This window comes from Epinephelus moara, chromosome 13 (genome assembly GCF_006386435.1).
Source record: "Epinephelus moara isolate mb chromosome 13, YSFRI_EMoa_1.0, whole genome shotgun sequence".
Taxonomy (NCBI): domain Eukaryota; kingdom Metazoa; phylum Chordata; class Actinopteri; order Perciformes; family Serranidae; genus Epinephelus; species Epinephelus moara.
In genome coordinates this window covers 11,566,685-11,589,065 of record NC_065518.1, presented here as the reverse complement: position 1 = coordinate 11,589,065, position 22,381 = coordinate 11,566,685, and the positions used below count along the sequence as shown (strand labels likewise).

At 41.9% G+C, this 22,381-nt stretch overlaps 1 protein-coding gene across 2 annotated transcripts in view; it reads left to right on the top strand.

Moving 5' to 3' along the window:
* Positions 1-22,381, top strand: part of ttyh2 (tweety family member 2) — a 106,614-nt gene that overhangs the window by 15,650 nt on the left and 68,583 nt on the right. For both annotated transcript variants that reach the window (XM_050060114.1, XM_050060115.1), the window contains exon 2: positions 12,301-12,473. In XM_050060114.1, the coding sequence (XP_049916071.1) occupies positions 12,301-12,473 (173 nt within the window). The remainder of the gene's footprint in view (positions 1-12,300; positions 12,474-22,381) is intronic.

The window sequence follows — 22,381 nt, the reverse complement described above, 5'->3', positions numbered from 1 at the left end:
GTTATTGAGTTTGTTTACATGGCGGTGGAAGCTATGAACGAGCTAACCCTCGTCTGCTGAGTTTTAAAAATGCCGGCTATTTTGTTGCTTTCTGTTGACGTCACATTCCGCCTTGAGTATATCCAATCAGCACCAAGTAACCCCCAAGCCCCAGCCAGGAGTTTCTCGGGGCCGTTCTGAGTACCTACTTTGAGGCAGGGACTTGTTCAGCCCCTGTAAAAGTTCCAGAACTCTGTCCTTTGGGGGTGGTTCCTACGGTGGAGACACACACCAACGGCCCCGGCCCCGTAAATTTACCCGTTAGTTCCTGCGGTGGAAACGGGCCTTATGTAGTTCTCAGAGGAGCTCCCCAGTGGGTAGGTCATCTCAGGGAGTCCCCAGAACTGTTTGGTCCAAAAACAGTTCTGGGGACTGGGAGAGCTTTGTTAACTGATCATGCTATCAGAGTTATCTCATCTTCAGCTTGCATTATAGGAATCCAGTGTCTCTTAAGCGCTACTCATACTTGTAACTAAGTTATATCATAATTCTTAAAACTTGTCCTTTGTGAGTCTCCCACTTTTATGATAATACAATACTACATCACTGGAATTCAGTTCAGTTCAGTTCAGTAGAACTTAATTTATCATGAAGGAAATTCTTATGCTCAAGAATTCTTCAAATTACAGTAACACTAAGTACAGTAACCACAACTTAAACGATTCACAACCAGTAACAACCAACCAGTGGGTCCCCGGGGTCAGGGTCACTCACTGGGCTCTGTTTTAGAACAATAGACTATTAAATATCTGGAAAAATATACACATATACAAGATAGAGATGTTTTCAATGAGCAGGAGCAAAAAACAGTGACTGATAGAGTAACAATAAAAGAAAGATAAGTACTAAAAAATTAACTAAAATGGTGGGAAAGAAAGACTGCTCCTGATAATCAGTGTTATATTGAATATGATGTAACAATAAGAAGTTGTATTGCACATGACTGAGAAAACGATATTGCACTAGATTGACAAGTGAACATGATACTGAAGAATTATATTACACAAGATTGTATTAAGTAATAGTTCACCTAATGTAGGTGAATATTGCTGTCAGTGACACCGAATACATCTTTAAGAAAAAGTAGAGAAGTACAGGTGCTAAAATTTAAAGGCTGAGCACATCTGCGTTCTTTTCCAGGTTTTTCAAATGGAAACAGCAACAGTATCAATGAAATGCTGTAACCTACGTCATTGGCAATCACTGATAATAACAATAGTTGAAAGGGTTAGAGACGATTTTTTGAGGAGGGGTTGTTTTGAGGTACTTAGTGTAATATCTTCCCTGCTCTACCTTGCTGTCAGACAGCCCTTTCCAACGGGGAACTGAACCAGTTATATCACTGTCATCAAAACCACCAGACTGCTTTGACAAACAGCAACTTTACCTTGCAGAACCACTGCCTCTATCAGTTTGTTAGTTTGTTATTGTGTGACTTTCAGACCTGTCATCAACACGCAATCCTCGTAGATGGCTTGGCTCAGTCACAGATATGCACATTGGGTGGGCCAACATTGGGTGGGCCATGACCTGACACAGAAACCTACGTCAGGTCATGTTAGGAAACATTTGTAGAAGGGCTTTGGAAAATAGCATTTTGATGCTAAGATATTCGTACTTTTACCAAAATTTTAATGCTTGGTAGTAAAAGACGACATCCATCTCTACTGATTTCCAACAGCAAGAAAACTCTCCTGCTTCTCACTGAGCTTTGACTCTTAAGGTGGAATTTCCCTCTTTGTCCATGTCTTCTTCCTTCTCTAACTGACCTGACACCCGTTTAACCCCGATCATGTTGGAGGAATGTCACTGTCCATCCAGGCCACACACACAAATTGCACATCGGTGCACACTGTGCCTGGAGACCTCCTCCACCTACGCACAGCTGTCTGCCACCTGCTGTGGAGCAGCCATGCCTGCGGAAGACACTTCATATCGCTTAGAGTGCATTTAGCACCACTCCAGGCTTGTGGAATTCCACTGGTACATGCCTCAGTCCTGCTCAGCAGATGCACGGCAACAGATGGAGGTGCTTTCCATCTCTATATATTAATTATGGCTACTACTCGTGTATTAAAAATTGATTTTTAATGGGCGCCAAGCATAAGGCACGGACAATATACCATTTAAGACTGTTGTTACTTGGCATCTGTGTCGACATACAGCACATACTCCTCTGTTTTCTGTCTCTTTTCATTCTGCTCCAATAAATCACCTGGTTAACAGTGGAGTGCCCATCAAGAGGTTTCTATTCAGGCCAGAGTTTCTGGGTGAAACATGTCATTCATTTAAACATGGACATTGAACCTTTGGGAACAGTTTCTGCAAGAAATCTCAGAGTCCTTCTAAAGAAATGTTGTGAGACTGTGAAGCTTTAAAAGTCAACTTTGGTATTTTTCAACCTGGACCATGTTTTCCCATGTTTTTGTGTTTAAGTGACGAATGGAGTTTTTGAAATTGGCCCAGCATTGAGTGTTCAAACAGGCTGCAATGTAATCACTCAGGACATGTGCACCTTCATTGTTCATTCACTAGAAGTGCTTGCTATACCACTGACAGGCTCAGATTGTTATTCTAAGTGTCTGACAACATTATGGAAAGGACCCTACAAAGATAGACCTATTTGTTCAAGAGTGAGATCTTTTTGATTTCACCACAAACAGTCCCAAAACCATTTTGCCAACCCACCAGACTCCATTTTTAATAGTGGGTTGGGGCTGTTTCTGGTTTAAAAAAAAGGTCTCGCTCTTTAACAAAAAGGTCTATCTCTGTTGGGATCCTTTTACATAATGTTATCAGACATTTATAATAACAATCTGAGTCTGTCAGTGGCAAAAACAAACACTTTTAGTGGACGTAAATTTACGATACACAATTGCCCTTTAACGTTACATTGAAGCCTGTTTTACCGCTGTCGGCTGCAGCCAGACCAATTTCCAAAATAGTTGTTCCCACTGGTCACTTAAACTCGAAAACTTGAGAAACTAGGGTACTAACTAGGGAAAGTAAAACTGAAGTTACCCTTTAATTTATAACAAAACATCACATTTAATAAACTCTTTTTATGGTCTTTATGTAACAATCAATATTTCTCTGAGTGGTTAAATTTGCAGCCTGTTTCATGTATGTTTTCAGATTATTTTTCTCAGTGTCTGACAGCGTTATGGAAAGGATCCCTACTGAGATAGACCTTTCTGTGAAAGAGTTTTCTTTAACCAGAAACAGCTTTAAATCACCATCACCAAACTCACCAGACTCTATTTAAATAAACAGTGATTTAAGCGTGTACAGAGCCAGCATGTTTTCACCTCTAAATCTGTGAATTAAGGGTTTATTCGAATCAAAACCAAAGTTGATGGTTGTTGCAATAGCAAGAAGATGAACCAGGATAGTTTTTATGTGTTTTATTTTGTTTCTATTGTCCTTGAAAGTGTGTTTTATGATAATAAAATTACTCTATATTTAAATGGAGTCTGGTGGGTTTGGCGAAAGCAATTTTGGGGCTGTTTCTGGTTAAACAAAAAGGATCTTACTCTTTAACATAAAGGTCTATCTCTGTAGGGATCCTTTCAATAATGTTGTCAGACACTAAAAAAACAATCTGAGCCTGTCAGTGACAAAAGAAGCACTTTTAGTGGACGTAATTTGACAGTACACAATTACCTATTAATGTTACATTGCAGCCTGTTTTGCCACTGCTGGCTGCAGCGCTCTCGCTCAGTATAGGACCACATTTGTAAATCTTGCTTGCAATAGTCACTGTGACCGAAAACATTGGAAAGTAGCCAGATCCAGGTTAATAAAAGTTACCCTTCAAATATGGATTTACAGACTGCAGTAAAGTTAGATTTATTGCAGGGCTTTTGTATTGGATTAAGTGGTAAATTGATTGGTAGATTAATCAATATCTTGATAGACAGAAGCATAATTGACAATTATTGATGATTAATTCAGGCTTTAGTCACTGATTATCCCTTCACACAAAGCACATTTGGATTGGATTTCATTACTTTTCACATTTTCTAGCTAAAACGAATCTTGGGTTTATTGAGAAAACAATAGATTACTCAGTAATTAAAAAAATAATTAGCCATACCTCTAATTGGATTACACTGGACGTACTTCTGGCAGCTTTGTATTTGTGAGTAACAGATGGCCTAAAAAGTTCCCCCTGTTTTAACTTTGCTGAGTTCACCTATGTGTCATCCCTTAAATTAGCCCATTAGTCATCCTTTCGGGCAGAGCGTATGGCGGATTTTTCTTGTGTGTTTATTTTTGTACATTCAACAATGAGATGTGTAGGTTTGCTCACCATGTTGGGGGGGGAAAGAGAAAATCGTAGCGTTATGTAACGCTCCAGCCCCGGGCGGGAAGCCATCTACAGCGGACTTGTAATAGGAGAGAAACTGGGCCGTGCACTTAGTGATGAAGAGTGTGTCTGAGGTAGCCGTGTGGATGAGGAAGCTGCGTCTTTGTCTTCCCATTATGGACAAAGGCATGTGCAAACACACACTTTGTCATTTAGGCGTTCTTTGTCTCCTTCCTGTGTCTTCACTCCTTCTCACTCACACTGCTCTCACTGTTTTTATTACTGACAATATTCCCTCCGTCACTGTCACCCTCTTTTCCTGTTTCTCTTTTTTTATCATCGTCTACTCCCTCCACATCTCGGGGATTGCCTTTCCGCTCAGCTAGATCTTCCTTCCTTTCTTTCCTCGTGTCATTGCCTCCAGCCGCGTGCTCACCCCACCCCCTGTCTGCAGGGACAATTGAGAGGAAACAAAACAGAGAAGACAGTGGAGTGGGCCTCTTGAGTTAGGAATGAGTAAGTAAAGAGAAGGGTGTTAACATATTGAGTCTGCTTTTATGGGAAACTACTCAGACCTAATTTAGGTAGCAGTTAAGTGGTCAGAGCTGCCAATTTGATTTTTACCAAAGAGCGAATGTGTGCACACTCCGCTCAGTAAAAGATAAATGGTGTTTTTAAACTTAATGGAGGTTTGGAGCACTTGGGAAGTGATGGTTCCAGGATGGGGTTGTGCTGCGAGTGTGTGTCTTTGTGCAGGTTGCCGTCTCTGTGTGCGACCTTCCGCTGAATGGATGCTACATAATTCAGGAGCCATTATTTTTGCGCCGTACTACTGAGAAGAAAGAGCAGGAGACAGAGAGAGAAAGTGATGGGCAGAAAGAAAGTGGAGAATGTTGTTCTGGCCCCGGCTGCTTTAAAAGCTACCTTGGAATAAATGTTTCTTCAAGAAGAAAATATTTGTGAGCTCCTTCGGCGGATTTATAGTCAGGTGTGGGCACCACTCAGAGGCAGTGGCCTACACCGTTGTGAGCATTGTACGGTGTTATGTCTGTGTCGCTCTGCAATTACACCTCCAAAACACTAGTTGGCAGTGCAGGGTTGTTGAGTTTCTGTAAAGTGCAATAAAGTTTGATTGATTCAACCAAGCCCCACAGAAAGCTTTGAAGCCAATTTTACATAGTGGCTAAATGTGGAATTACAACGTTCGGGTCCATCATGTGATGCCATGGGGACCAAGAAGACTTTTCCCCAAAGATTTAAATTGAGAAAGTGACGTCTGTTAATCTAGATACATATTTTTGACCCTGTGAAATGACTCAATTTTCAGAATCAGAATCTCGTAGTTCTGTCTTTTAGCACTGTTAAACTCAGATTATTTCATGCTAACATAATCCTGTGTCACTTAATTTGTGTAGGGGCTTGGGTTTATATTGTTGTGTTTGACGGAGGATTTTGTTTTCACCTCTTGTTGTCAGGTATGTTTTCTGTGTTTTATCGTACTTCATTTAATGTAACATGCCCGTTTTTGCTGTTGTGCTCCGTTGGAGAGCTGTAAGGAATAAACAGACATCACCTCCAAAGATATCCACTGTCTGGGCCTCTTCATATCAACACAATGCAGACAACACTGGAGTCCACCGGTTACATACATTATCTTTATAGGTGCTAAGTGCTGCCCTGAAGCAACTAATGTAACTTCCTACAGTGAAGAGAGACTAAAGTCAGCAAAGTGGTCCGTGTTCAGTAGTAAATACATAAAAGTACTTTACTGATCCCCAGAAGGGAAAAGAGGACACATACTGAACAGTGTTGAGTGATATTCATACTCAGTCTCTACTTCTCCCTTTGTCATTGAGATCAGAAGCCTCAGTTTGCTTTGTTTTGTCTTGTTCATAACAGTTAAGATTGTGTATCCTTCCATCACACACAGTAGGCCTTGCTGGTGCCTTCTTGAGGCTGTATTGTCTGTCCAGAAACTATCTAATAAACACTGCAGCACCGGGCTAAGTGGAACTGGCATCACCATGCTTCTTTTTGACATGTTTGTCTGACCTAGCAACAGAGACTGGTACAGGGACGGGACTTAGGATCAGTCAGTTCTCTGCTAGACCCTTTTAGGGCCGACGATGTCACAGTGACATAATTTCATTAGCTGGAGGCAGAGCACAATTCTCCACCACAGGGCTGTAGGCTCTGTCTTGTGTCATTGGGAGCCAGAATAGAAGGAGTCATGGCTCAAAACTTAAATTTGAACACATACCAGCTGCCACTGCCCATCAACAAAAACAAAGACAGCTAGTTAAATTTGATAAGACGAAAGGACTGGACGCACCTGACATAGTGCGTTCATATATTCAGTCTGACGCTCTACACTAGAACGAGAACGCTGTTGGTGCAGTTTGTGCCAGAGTGCACTGCGACACTCAGAATGAATATTTCTGAATGCACCACTTGTATCATCTTCCTCCGTTGTCTGAAACAAGCCAACAGAACTTGCTAGCCAGCGCTAGCTAATGTCTGTGGAGAACTGTTTTGCCTCCAGCTAAGCCCCGCCCACTAAAAAACACCATAGTGTTACTAACAGTAAAAGGGTCTATATTAGACACCCTCATATACAACATGTTAACATGATTAGCTTAAGTCTATGAGATTTTACTTTGTATAAATTAGCCTAGCAGCTAGCTGCGTTTTCTTTTACTCATATGAAGTTGGAAACAATAGTGACATTTAACAGAGGTAAATAATCAGTGACAAAACAATCTTGTACTCGATATGTTTCCCCACATGCTAAGCCCATGACCTGTCCCACTGTATGAAATAGCCTAGCGGCTGGTGGACTTTTCCTCTACTCATATGAAGCCAGGATAAATCATATACTGTTCTTAAAATAACATTTTCAGGGGGCTTTATCGTCTTCACAATTTATTGTTTCTTGGAATTAAATAAAAGCTTTGTTTCCACTGAAGGAAATGGTTTTAGCTTACAAAAATAAACAAGAGGTCTTTGTCGCCGTGGCATATAGTTGCGTTTCTGGGAAGGTGCACATCAGGTATACTGTTGATTCAACACAGAAGTATAAACCCTAAACTCCATGAAATGAAAGATAATATAAGGCAAAGTTTTTCCTTTGATGGTCCGTGGGAGCCCTGAGGAGCCCCAGCCAGGTCCCTCAACAGTTTTCCTCACTGGTTCTCCCCCTTCTGTCTGCCACATTCCCTCCTTTCTCTGCATTGCCTGGCTGCAGATGAATCACAAGACAGAGGCACGGCAATTTAAGCAGGCCCGTCACATGCTGCTTAATTCAAATAGGCTGTGATAATTCGCCCTTTCACTCGTCCTCCCTCCCTGTCGCAAGGGCACCAACTAACCTGCATGTTACCATGACGATCAGAGCGGCTGGGTGGCCCACTGTTTGCGCCTTCAGCGGGAGTTTCCCCCCTTCTTTTCTCCTCTGTCGAACAATCTGAGGCCGTCTCCCACCCATCCCCCTTAACACACGTTCATATCACCCACCTGCGCCCCCACATCTCCATCTCATTTACCGTGTTCACCTCAATTACACCCAGTTTACACCACCCTCATCACTCCAAACCCTCGGATGAGACACGGGAGCGTCTCTTTGTCTCACCTTAGTGCACGCTGCCATCCATCTGTCTGAGCACAGCCATTAACACATTTACAGTCCCGTCTCTTAAACTGCCGCGCTAAATCTCCCACTAATCTCCACACCTATTTTATGGGGCACAGGAGAATATGGGAAAGTTGAAGGGGTCGCTGACTGGAGATTGCCCCATCCTTTCCTTTGACACTGCTCCTGCATTCTCCTTTTTTCTCCCTCTTTGTCAGCAGATGTGCGGCCATCTACATGAAAGGCATGTAGCCGTGAAATGGGACAAGATGAGGCACAGCACCTCAACAGATGGAGCCGGGGAGAGGAGCAAGGATAGATTGTTTTCAGGGGGGAGGGAGCAAAGGATAAAAAGGAAGAGTTAAAGTGCAAAATGAGTGAACACGTAATAACTATACCTGTAAATACCTCACACTTGTATATTTGCTTTATAATAATTAAAGCCAACAGCAGCGGGACCGTGTCAGAAGATATAAACAGCTGTTTCAAGGCTTCTGGAGGATTATTCAATTTGCGATTTACCTGCCTCTTTTATAGCAATCGCTGACATAATCCTGCCGATTCTTCCATTTCTGGATTTTAATCCCACTACTTGACTTGCAGGACACACAACATCACAGCAGGAGAACAGATGGCTCGGCACCAAAAAGATTTCAGACAAACTAAAAAAAGGAAGAGTAAGGGGAGGAAAAAAAAAAAGCTTGAATAAACCCATCTGCTCACAGATGGATGCAGAATTCATTTGAGGCTGTTAGGACAGTCTTGTTGCTATTTTTGTCACGACACTCCATCTCTTGCAAAAGGTGGGATGGGGGGGGGGGGGGGGGGGGGGGCGCTAGAGGAGGGATGAGATGAGAGAAGGNTCTTGTTGCTATTTTTGTCACGACACTCCATCTCTTGCAAAAGGTGGGATGGGCGGGGGGCGGGGGGGGGGGGGGGCGCTAAAGGAGGAATGAGAGTGAGAGAAGGAGATGCAGAGATGTATGAGGAGATGTCTGCTCTCTAGCTGGAGACACTGAGGATAACAAGCTCCCAGAATGCAGCAGGTCGTGCTGTTGCTGGTGAAGACATATTTATTAGAGTTTTTTTGTGTGTCAGATTTCGGCACTAGCGACTGTTGATGTGAGTTTGAAATATTTTGTTTGGACATCCTGACATTATGATGCTGTGATAACAGACATTCAGCAGAGAGATCGGCTTTTACCACGTCTGTTTGTCTGACAGACTCAAAGTTTTAAATTTTACTTTTGATACCTTAGTACATTTTGGTGACAATACTTTTACCGTACTTTCTCATGAGGATATTTTTGAACGTGTATACTAAGCAGGATTGTCGGTAACTGTAAGACACTCGCCAGTGAACTTCAGATTCACTCCTATGTGGAATTTTACCTCACTATATTTGTGTTTCTGTCTGCACTGTGTCTCTTGAGTACACGTCCATAAACATCCTGAATACAGAAAATAAGAAGGAAATAAGAAAGTACAGACAGAGGGCAGAGTCTCTGCAGGTAAATACACCACCACACACTTCGAGTATTTCGTAAGTGATGATTGCTAAGGAATAATCCAGGGAACATGACAAAGAGCTCAAGGCATCGACCTGGCCTCCAAACTCACCAGATCCAAATCCAATCGAGCATCCTTGGGAAATGCTGGTACGTCATCTTGCAACCCACAGGACTCAAAGGATCTGCCGTGAAGAGCCTGGTGCCAGACACCACGGGGAATCCCCAGACTTCCTGTGTCCATACTTTGACATGTCAGAGCTATGCCCAATCCGTCGAGACCCCACCGTGGATGGGAGTGCGTCTGGGGTATTTGCCCATCCCACAGGTGCTCAGTCGTATGGGGAACTGGGGACTTTGGAGGCCAGGTCGATGTCTTGAGCTCTTTGTCACGTTCCTTGGGTCATTCCTGAGCAGTTTTTGTGGTGTGGCATGGCACATTGTCCTGCTTGGGGGGGCACTGCCATTGACAAATGCTGTTGCCATGAGGAGGTATCTGCAAACTGGAACATCGATCGTAAGCCAGACCTGATCATCCCACACCAGTGTCGGACCTCAGTAATGCTCTAGGCTGAATGGGACCAAATCCCTGCAGCAGGTACAAACATCTGGAACCAGAAGGGCGGAGACTGTCATAGCATCATATTCACACCTATGGTTTTAGACTGAGAATACATATGGGTGTGTTGTTCAGGTGTCCATATACTTTTGACAATGTAGTGTATTATGCGCTTGATTTAGTTTACCTCAGGCAACTGTTGCGCATATCTTAAGGGATTCTAAACCATCACCTACTGTTTATTCTGTTTATTACCCCTAAACTTATCTCTGTAAACAGGTATCTGCAAATGTATGCAGAATCTGAAGACAATGGACAAGATTTTGGTATCAGAAGCATTCTGTTTGTTGTCTATTGTAGTCTGAGTTGTATTAACCACGTACTGTATGTTTGAGAGGAAGGGAAACAGTCCAATTGGCAGTCTCCGGGGCTGAAACATAAAGCCACGTGAAAGTGCCAAAAACTGCAGTTCCTCTACTGGCCACTTGAGGCTGGCTCCAGGAGCGAGTCAATCCCCATAGACCCCCATGTTAAAATCCCCAACTTTACAGCAGAGGTAAACATGTAAACAAAAACAAAAAATTTGTCACAAGAGCTAATTTCACCAATCATGACAACTGTACGGGGGGTGAATATTTAAATGACTCAACCATTTCTGATTTATTAATGCTTGAAGTTCTGTTCTGTTCTTGATCTGTGATGCGTCACCTCAGCTGAGTGGTCAGTTCCACCCCTTCCTCCTCCACAGCTCCACCCTCTCATCCAAATCTAGTCACTTTTGGCTCAAAAAATCCAAGATGGCGACAGCCAAAATGCGTAACTCAAGCCTTCAAAACTTGAGTCCACAAATCAATGGGGGACGTTATGGTGTCTACGTCCATTATTTTTTGCAGCCTACAGTGTGGAGAGGTGGAACCCACTGGCTTCAGTCTAATGTCTGCATTCATATAAGGTTTATAGAGATTAGCCAGAATGACAAACCTTGCCTGGATATTGTCAGTTTCCCTCAGAGCTTTTATTGTTGACAGATCCATAGGCATTGGGTTTTGGGATTTCCACTATATGTATGGACATCACTCTGTACTTTCCTGTTTGCACTTCTGGTTAGATGTTAAACTGCATTTAGTTGTCTCAGCGTTTGTACTGTGTGGAATGACGATTCAGTATAATCTAATCTAATTTTAACGTAAAGCACATTCAGTTTACTTGTAATTAAATGTGCCACATAACGTGCATTATACATCAACATAATTACATTGCCTTTCATAGGGGAGTGAACCTATATTTCCCAAAAGCTTAAGTTATATAAAGCTAGGAATTTCTTGATGTTTGATGCTGGGAAGCACGTGTTCAACAAAATCAAGCTTTAACCTTGTTAACATACTGTTTTTATATATGCTACACAACATGATCAAATTAAGCAGTAGAGTCATGGCTTAGCATTTCCCCCTTGGAACTGCAGTTTACCAGTAACTATCAGAAACATGGATTCTGACTTCTGGGGTTTGTTACATCACAAACCTAAGGACCCAATCCCAGATTATCAGAGGAGATGCAGGGGTAGCTACACATCAGTATTTTGCTAGCAAAGTTTTACTTTCACGTTAATTTGCTGGGGCTCGTGATTGGGAACAAAGTTTATATAACATTAACAACACATTATTAGCTGTTTGATAACGCAGTCAAGCTGAAGGCTCATGTTAGCGCGTACCATTTACAGGCAGAGGTTTGTGTTTTATGAGCAGGCACCAGGGCCCCAGGAAAGATGCTCAGCCTTGCAGCAAATTTTCCTAGTTGCCACTAATGGAATTGCAGTGACAAAATCCCCTGCGGCTCAAAAAACACCTTCCCCATTGACTGACATTGTGATTGATCAATTATTAATCCTTCTGTTGTGAATTTTTGAGCCATGGTGGTTTTATATTTGTGAAACTTTCGTGGACCGAGAAAAGCAATTAAAAAATCTGTGACATCATCACAATGTAAAGTTTATGAGCCGTGTGGTAACTCTAGGGGGGCGGGGCCAGTGGGAGGAACACGACACTGCTAGAAAACTTTTTGGGCATATGCATAGATTCATTCATAGATTTGTGCATACTAAATGAGGCAAAGGTTTAGAGTCACATCAAAGTTATTTATCATGAAACAAAACTTCTAAATGTGTAATTTTGATAAACATAATTGAGTTTTTACGATATTTTTCAGTGTCCGTAGAGAAACTTTAAATCGTGTCATCTCCCCTCCTCTCTCTCTGTAGTCTCTCATATTCCTGGGCTGTGTGGCAGCTGCGGGGCTCGGCCTCAACCTCCTGTGTCTGGCCATCTATCTGAGCTGTTTGTGCTGCTGCCACAAAGATGAAGAGGAGGAGAGCAAGAAGCCCAACTCCTGCTGCGTCACCTGGTCCGCCGTCGCCGCCGGCCTCATCACATGGTGAGAGAATCAAGACAAGTTGTTGAGACTAACTGCTGATTAGAGTGCGCACACACACACACACACTCTCTGTTGATGTCTGCCACTCTGTGTTTTCCCATTTTCTTTATTGGTCACTCAGTATTCCTGACGGGGGAGCTGTAAATGGCGTGATGTTTTCACTGCAAAGACTCTCAGTCTGTTTCTGCACATTCTGTATTCCCACACGAGATCCATAACCTATTAGTTCTCTGTATATTTGTCCGTGCTGTGTGTCTGTTTGTCTGCCTGTCTCTGTTTACCCATTTGTATTCTCGAGGTGTTCAGCGTCTCTCTTTCTTGTCTACGCGCCTTTCAGGACACCTCTCTTTTGAAATACCCTAAGCTCTGCACATACTTGTGGTTTGGGTTCACAATAGCATAGGCAGCCGTCTTTATTTCCTTCCTTTTGATGAGATCAGTCTTTGATCTGTCTCTGCTAAGTCTCTTTTACCCCAGTGAGACATTGACGTGGTTGATGTGGATAAAGTCTCTCTGATAACCTCTTACTCTCTCCACATTTTTGTACGATTTGTGTCTTAAAAACCAGACATAAAATACACAAAAGAGTGGAAGTTTTTTTGATATTTTTACAAGCAGTGTTTTTCTTTGAACATAAGTCCGGACATATGTTTTTAAAAACAGCTCCTCATGGGAAGCCGCGGCCTCTGGTTTGAGGGGATACTGTGGGAGAAGCCATTCTGATGTGGGTGTATTATGAATATTCTGCTGACGATGTGCAAGTGTGATTGTGCATTACTGCCAGTGACGCCCGACTGAAATCTCTTCACCTTGGTGCCTTGAACCTCTAGATAGGTTGCGTAACTGAGTCAGCAAAATAAAATGCAAAAACATGACATCTACAAGGCGAGGTTGCTGTACAGTACACATTATATGAGACAAATGCAACAGTCCGTCTGTTGAGCAGCCTACAGCAGTGGAAGCTACTTAAAGGCATCATTGGGCAAAAATCCCATAATTAATTTTAAGCATATTGTACTTAAAGTGGACTGAGAGAAATCTAGTCATCTGCACCTCCTCTTGGCTCTGTTTTCTGGGATTAGAAAATCTAGCCCGTGACAGGAGAAGTGGTCAATCACAGGTCATTTCAGAGAGAGGGCGTTCCTATTGGCTGTTCTACAGATGCAGATACACGTCCTTTCAGATGGTGAAAGCCCGAGGAGGAGAATCCTGCAGAGAAAGCTGATATTCCAGCATTGGCAACAACTGCCTACACTGCAAAGCAACCCAGAAAAGGAAGCGGCTTTATCAAAAAAGAGTCTAAAAGAGAGTCTGACATAAACCAAATAAAACAAGTCACTTTCTGTGAAGCATTTCAGAGATGGAGAGAAAATGTTGTTAATAGTTTGTCCTTCAGTGAACTGAAGGCAAAAGCTCAACACTGCAGCTTCAAGTTCACATTTGTGTAGCTAATGTTACCTAGAGCCTCGAATCACAGTGTGTCACCAGCCTCACCTCCCACTGCTAACGACCACCTCACTGGGAGGAGAGCAGGCAACAGCTCTGGAGACTGATTCAGCCTCAATTCCCCGCTGGATCAGCAAACTTTCTGTTGCTGCTGTTACAAAGGTCAGCAACCTTTACTATCTGGCCAGAAAAGCTGTCAAATAATCTGCCAGGAGCTGCAGAACATATTTGAGCCTTATAATGAAGATACCAGTCAGTCAAAATTCGCCCATTGACATTATTAATAGGTCTAAAAGTGCATTTATTAATATGTTTTACCACAAGGCGGCTATTTATGATTGTTTGGTACTTTAACTTTGCAGTATTGGTGGTAAAAGCAAACAGATATGTCCACGGACTGTTAAATTTTCTATTTTCCTCCAAGACTTTTTTTCAATCTGGAATCCATAGCTAGTTTAGCTAGGGAGATTTAAGACAAGCCATCACTATTGATGTTCGACAGAAAGACAAAACACAAAATTGCCAAGAAAACTTGCCAACGAATGTCAAGTGTTTCCTAGTTCTTTTTCTAAACCAAACAGATACTGTATGATCAACACATTCTCACTCCGACCTTGTCACATATCGACGTTTGGTCATGGACTTTCCACGTCCACATACGATGTGAAAGGTACCCTGGGTGTGTTGGTTGATGACGTTCTGGGACGCCGTGTCAAGTTCTGCCTGTTACATGCATTGTCTTCTTTCAAGAAACACTTCTGTTTTCAGTCTCTTTCTTTCAAAATAAGAGCACTACGTTGCTACAACACAGCGAATTGATGTTTTTATTCCTTCAACAACAAAAGCATGTGGTTAGGTTTAGAAAAAAAGAACAGGGTTTGGCTTTAGAATCTTACGGGATGCGAACACCACTCTCCCGGGTGAAAGTCGTTGTTTGTTGGACCCATCCACCACCTCGGACATTCACCACCTTTACTTTCATTCTTGTCCCACCGCATTTCCCCATGACGCCGCAGAGCACCATTAAGCCGACTGGTGACTGACTGCTTATCATGCCGAGATTAAAGGACGGCTTTTTTTGTCAGTATCTGATGCCACAAGTCACCGCCGAAGTGCTGGATTTCGACGACTTCGGAGTGAGACCAGGCTCTTATGATATATTTACGGTTAACCATGTGTCCACTCAAGAAAAAGTTAAAAAAGAAGAGGAAAATCTAAATTTGCAGAACAACATTTAACTTTTTCACCGGACCAAAAAGGTCATGTTTCATGTCACGATAAACATTTGGGTCAAATTGTCCCTTGGCATCTTGATGTGAGCTGATATTGTTTTTAGTCAGTGTTGTCCTAATTGGTCCTTAATTTAGTTCGTAGACCTGACACTACCGCTAGCCAGCAGCCCGCTGTGACTCCCAGTGCTGGAGGGTTTGCGCTGGCCAAATTCAAACCGTTACAGCTGCCAATGGAAGGTGTGTCTCCTGAGCTGCTGCCTGCTCTCCTCTGAGTGAAGTAGTCTTCAGCAGCGGGGAGCGAGGTGCAGAGACCGTGGGGAGCTATCTAGCTAATTCTTTTCTCATTGGTGGTCTGATAAACAGAGACACAGAGAGAGAGAGAGAGAGAGAGAGTTCTTAAAAGAAATAAGATTAAACAAATCAGTGTGTGGGGGAACACTGGGTGACTGTATGAAGCGTGTGCATATTCCCGTGGTCGTCTGGTGGGAGGGGCTTAGGACAGAGAGGGGAGAGCTGTAGGCAGGTGTATTTTCAAATCCTGCTGTTTCTTTTTTTCCTTTTCCAAATTTCTGCCCACCCCAGCTTTTAGATACAGGCTAACATATAAAGAAGAGGGAACAAGACCAAGAGTTATAGGAATGTTTCAAATATTATAGGGAATATATACATTTCATATGAACAAATAGTACATACAGGTCACTACACTCCACCACAGACTTCCTCAGTCTTGATAGGAATATTACACGGGTCTTGAAACTAAGTACAGCTCAGAAATAATAATGGGTTTTTTAAACTCTTACAATACTTGTAAATAACATTTCCCTCCAGCTTAATGCTCGCCTGAACCAGCGGACTGTAAAGTTTATCAAGCGTAGCCTATTTATTTTTGCTTCTATAAAAACCTCCTGCTCACATCGTTGGCTGGGTAATGCAGCTCCAATAATGGAAAACAGGTCACAGGTTACTAATGGTGAGTAAAATTACATTTTTCATTAGTCCCATTAGCACAGATCTGGTGTCACCATCATGAGACGGGGGGAGGAGGAAAAATAATGCATTTAAAGCTTAATTATCATGTCTTATGTATGAGGGAATGGAAATTGTTTAATAAACCGCTTAAATAATTCAAATGAGAGTATTTTAGAGGAGGATGTTTCCTTATTTTTGAGATGATATCTGACCCAGTGTCTCCCCTCAGATTTAGCAGTGGGGGAGCGCTGCAGTGAGATGTGATTTGTTTTGGCTGGAGGCTGCTGGATCTCATCAAGTCTATGGTGAACCGAAAACTTTCCTGATGTGAAATGACATTATGTTTAGCCGTGATAAAGATGAATGATATCAGTATCGTAGCCTTTAGCTGGTGCGCAGACAACTCGGAGCGGTTCATTATTTTTCACATCCAACTTTTCATTCTGTTAACACTCAGCCTCTGTGTCGAACTTAAAAATTAATGCTGCTGACAAACATTAACCGCTATAAGTGACTTTTATAAACTTACCACAACACACGGACTGATGCAACACACTCTTACAGCGCTTACATCACCTTATAGAACCTATTAAGCCAGTAAATGAGATGAGCGCTCCCCTCAAAGTAGCTAATTGAATTTGTAGCCAGAGGAGTGGATACCTATCTCAGCCATGTGACAGTCATGTTTAACAACTGGCGGGTGATATTAAATTAAGCCTCGAGCATTATCGTACATCTATCTTTTTTCAGAGGTGGTTAATTGTTAAATGGATATCCTGAAAGCTCAGCACTGCAGGCGAACGCTTGTGTTCAGTTCCACCTGTAGGCAGTGCTGGAGGAGGTGTTCATTTCCTTTATTTAAGTAAAAGTACTAATACCACACTGTAGAAATTCTCTGTTACACGGTAAAAACTGTGCAAGTGTCAAAAGGAAAATGTAATTAATAAAAAAATAATAAAAGAACTCAATGCAGAAAAATGTCCCCAGTATCTGAAATACTTCTTAATAGGGATCATGGCAGGAAAAGCAGCAACTCTCTCTGTCTCTGCAAAAAATAAATGCTTTTTGTGCCTAAAACTCCACAGGACACACAGCAATGGGTCGCTAAAAAACACCCACGTTTGGAAGCTGGAAAAAGAGCCACGGGCTGCTGCTACAAAACAACTGGCTTTGATGTTTGTTGGTGTCAAACAGTGGTCTGCAGCTCGGCAGGCGTCTCGCCCAGGTGACACACCATTTACCATTTACTCAACCTTCTGTCGACAAAGTCAGCTCATATAATTTGTCATTTTGAAAATGCTGGGATGAAAAGCACAAATGTAACGTTTCTGTGATTGCAGAAGTGTACAATGCCAACATTTTCTTCTGGCAGCTGGGCTGTATGGTGTTATTAGATGATTGTCATTTGTACATGTACATCAATGTAAAAGCAGGATTTTACTGTAGTACTTGGTTGAGATAGAGCTTTTTTTTTAAACTCTTTTGTATCGGACTGCAACTTTTTTCATTATGCATTAATCTGCTGATTAATTGGTCTGTAAACATACTTAAAATAGTAAGAAATGCTGTCATGATTACAGAGAGCCTTAAGTGACACCATCACAATGTTTGTTTTGTCCAAACCTTAAAAATAATTTTAAAAAACATAAACATTAAGGAAAATCTTGACATTTGAGAAGCTGGAACCATGAAATATTTGGCGTCTTTGCATCAAGAATGCAGAATCAATCAACTAATTGATTAATCAAAAAATTATTTCAGCTGTATTTGTATATTTGTAACTGTTGGGTATTTTAAAGGGTATCTAAGGTATTTTTTAACTGTGACTCCATTTCATGTGTTTGTGTCTAAGTGACTAATGGGAACATTAATGTTTGAAATTGGTTCGGTATTGAGCAACACCGCGGCAGCTGGCAGCCACAAAACAGGCTGCAATGTAACCACTTGGGGCATTTGTGCACCATCAATTTATGTCCACGAAAAGTGTTTGTTTTTGCCACTGACAGGCTCAGATTGTTATTTTAAGTGTCTGACAACATTATGGAAAGGATCCCTATGGAGATAAACCTTTTTGTTAATGGAGTAGAAACAGCCCCAAAAGATTCAGATTGTTATTTTCAGATTGTTAGATTGTTATTTTAAGTGTCTGAAAACATTTTAGTAAGGATCACGAAAGAGATAGAGAGGATCCCGAAAGAGACACAAGTTTTTGTAAAAGAAAAGATCCTTTTTATTTAAGCAGAAACAGCCCCAGAATCACCATCACCAAACCCACCAGACTCCATTTAAATAAACAGTAATTTTAGCGTGTATAGAGCCAGAATGTTTTCAGATCTAACTAGGTTAATTAAGAGTTAACTTCAACCAAACCAGAGTTAGTGGTTGTTGGAACAGCGGAAAGACGAACCAAAACTGTTTTGGGAGTCTTACTTTGTTTTTGTCGACTTTAAAAGAAGTGTGTTTTACGATGATAAAATTGCTGTTTATTCAAATGGAGTCTGGTTTGTTTGGTGAAACTGATTTCAGGGCTGTTTCTGGTTAAACAAAAAGGATCTTTTCATTAACAAACAGGTCTATCTCTGTAGGGATACTTTCCATAATGTAGTCAGACACTTAAAATAACAATCTGAGCCTGTGAGTGGCAAAAACAAACACTTTAAGCGGACATTAATTGACGATACACGGTTGCTTATTAACATTACATCGTAGCCTGTTTTGCCACAGTTTGTTGCAGCCGGAGCAATTCCAAAAAAGTTGTTCCCAACATGGGAAAATAGGGTCCAAGTTGAAAAATACAGAAGTAACCCTTTAATTTATGACAAAACATCCCCTATTATAAACTCTTTTTATGTTCTTTATGCTTAAATCTTTATTTGTAAAGTATCTAGTGACTCAAGCTGTCAGATAAATTTAATGAGACTACAATATTTCCCTCTGAAGTCTAGTGGAGTAGAAGCATCAAGTACTTTAGTACAGTACTTGAGTAAATGTACTGCCTGTAGGTGAGTCACACCAATGATCATATATTTGTGTCAGTGACGACGTCTGCTGAACACTATTTAATAAAGTGTAAATGATAAAAAGAAAGAAAAATAAAAGCTTATCCAACAGAGTTTTAAAAGGAAACATTTGAAATATTTAACCTCCTTAATTCAAAGCTAAACACTGGTCGCTAAAAGCACGATGACGAACATCCTGTATGTCAAATTACCTTTGAATCACGGGCTGGAAGAACAGCACTAAAGCAGTAATCATAGAACTCTTAGCTTGATGTCGCACACATTTATTCAGCGGTGGCAAATGGCTTCTGTTCCCACCCAGTCAACCAGTCTTCATTATGTGATATTTAATTATTCATGTGCAGTTTCTTAAAACGTAGAGCGACTCAAAAGTGGCAGTCCTTCCTCACATTAAAGATGTATGTTGCCAAATCAGAATTAGAAGAGAAAAAAAAAAAATACAGCTGCAACTCGAAGAAGCGAAGGACTGTGGGAGCTGTGGGAACTGTTGTGCAATGACATGCAGGATATTCACGTACAGTGCATTCATGTCTCGGTGCAGTTTGGTTTGACAGATTGGCTCAAGATGTTGGATGCGGTCTGAAGCCCTTATGAGTTGTTTGTCTGGGCGGTGGATTAGATTTTAAACCAATCTGCAAGAATTCTACCCTCTAAAGAAAATCATATCCATCTGTCTGGTCTTCACTTCCATGTAGCAGCTCGGGCTTCATGTGGGAACCTCTGTCATGTTAGATACTGTTAAAACACCTAAAATATGTCATGCAACTCAAAATTTGGTGTTTCATATATTTTTGCTCAATCGTAATCCCATTAAATTGACATGTTTTGGTCTGGGGTAGATTTAAAAAAAGCTTGCGTGGCCGGACTTGATAAGTTGTAAGACTTAATATTGAGAGATGAATGAAGTACGAGACACATCCTGTGGGAAATCAGCTCTCCTTCAAGTGATGCCCAACTTTGATTATGTCCATCTAGTGGATATAGGAAGTGAATGCCCAGTGGGTTTTGAATCGCGCTCGGGAACACTGAGGCTGGCTTCATTTTAATCTCATCAGTCCAGATCCTCTTTTCAACCTCGCTTTACTCCTCACTTCCCGGAGTCCTCCTTCCTTTTACTTCCCTGTCCGCCCTCCCCTCTTCCTTCTGTCTCTGCTTAAAGTCTTGCCGTCCTCCACTCTAATTATGTTTGACAGTGGCTGGAGCTGATACGCTGTGATGTCCATCCTAATTAACACTGGTGAAACCAGAGCAGATGTCACTCAGCTGCAGCCCTGCCCACGGTGTCGCACATTAACTGTGTAATTATACCGTACTGTAGCTGCTCACGCTGAGGACATCTGGACTGTAACAAAAGTACCAATAGCCTGTTTACTAGAATATAATCATGATACTTTACAGTTTAAAATATTACTTCTATCCAGAGCTGGAATACAGCACCAGCCACCAGCCAAATGCTTATAAAATATGCAAGTGGCTGCCGAATTTGCTGCACTCACCTGCCAAAAAAACAAAGGTAGGTTTTGGAATCCACAAGCCACAATGGCAGGTGAACAAAGAAGCTAATTTCCAACCTCACTACTTCAAATGCATGTTTACAAGTATAACAATTTAGGAAACAATAATCTAGAAGGTCTTGAATGTGCACAACAGGTTAATAGCGTCCTCAGTTCCTCCAATACAGTGTGCAAGATGTCCATCATCCATAACATTAACTGTCAGTGGTTGGTCACAGTGAACAATTGTGGGATAAACATTCAATTTAATGAGGTTCAATTCAAAATACTTCATTCGTCCCTTAAGGGGCAATTTGAGGCAAGCATGTTTGCAAAAACAAAAAAAACCCAAATAATTCATTCGCACACATACACCAATCTAAAAAAACAAACAAAAACAATGGAAAGCAAAAATGTGAATTGCACAAGGGTTAATGGCAGTGACCGATCCATAACTGGCCCACAATATCCAACACCACATTTGTATTTTGCAGAATAAAACTAGAGACCATATTGTGATGGGATCAGCCGCAATACCAACCCGGTCTCACTCAGAAGTCGTCGAAGTCCGGCGCTTGGGCGGTGACTTGTGGCATCAGACATTGACGAAAAAGCCGTCCTTTAACATCGGCATGATACACACTGTTTTAGTTTAACAATTCGGCGGCGTCAGGGGGAAACGCAGCGGGACAAGAACGAAAGTTAAGGTGGCGAAAGTCCCAGAAGGAGGGTTGTGAGAGGTGGTGGATGGGTCCAACAACCATCGACTTTCACCTGGGAGAGCGAGTGCTTGCATGCCATAAGATTCTAACGCCAAACCCTGTTCTTTTTTCCGAAACCTAACCATGTGCATTAATTCAGAGAGACTGTATGTAAAGTTAAATTTCCCGTGAAAAGTGTATTTTGAAAGAAGACAACATGTAACAGGCAGAACTTGACATGCCATTCCAGAACGTTAACAACCAACACACCCAGAGTACCTCTCACATCGCATCTGGACATGGAAAGTCCATGACCAAAACGTCAATATGTGATGAGGTCGGATTGAGAATGTGTTGCCAATACAGCCAACATCCCAACTTAAAACAAATGTGAGCCTATGGCATAAGGTGGGAGGGCCAAGGGCCTCTTCCCTACTTCCTACTCCCTACTTCTGGCACACTTGCTCAGCCCACTCACATCTTCAAACTTGGCCTTCGTTTTTATCTCAACTACACACCTGTAAAGTTTTGTGACTCTGTCTTGCACAGTTGTGATGCAGTTGTGATCATAGTGATAAAATCTGCCACAGAAAGGCAGACAGACATAAAGACACCTGGGAAACACTCAAAACTGCTTCTGTGGTAGTTTCTGCTACAACTGCTGTCTCCAGGACCACATTTTGCCATGACGACACACACACACACAGACTCCCAAGGTGAAAACAATACCAGCCGTTGTGACGTTGTCGCGGCTGGTAACAGAACTGTTTGTGTGACTTAACCCTGGCTCAGACTGCAGGAGTTGTCCCGACAATCAGAGGAGAAATCCAGTCTGGAACCTGGGTCCAAGATTATCTGATAATATGGGAGATTCTGTCTTAGGGTGCTTTCAGACCTAGAGTTGTCTTGCTTTGGTCTGAATCAGGGACTATTTTTGCTACAAAGTTGTATAATTGCCTAGAGTTGGTTTGTGTTCTCACGGCAGCATTTACAAGCGGACCAGATCAAATGCCTTGTGTGAGAAAGCTGCTCTTGATTGGTCAGAAT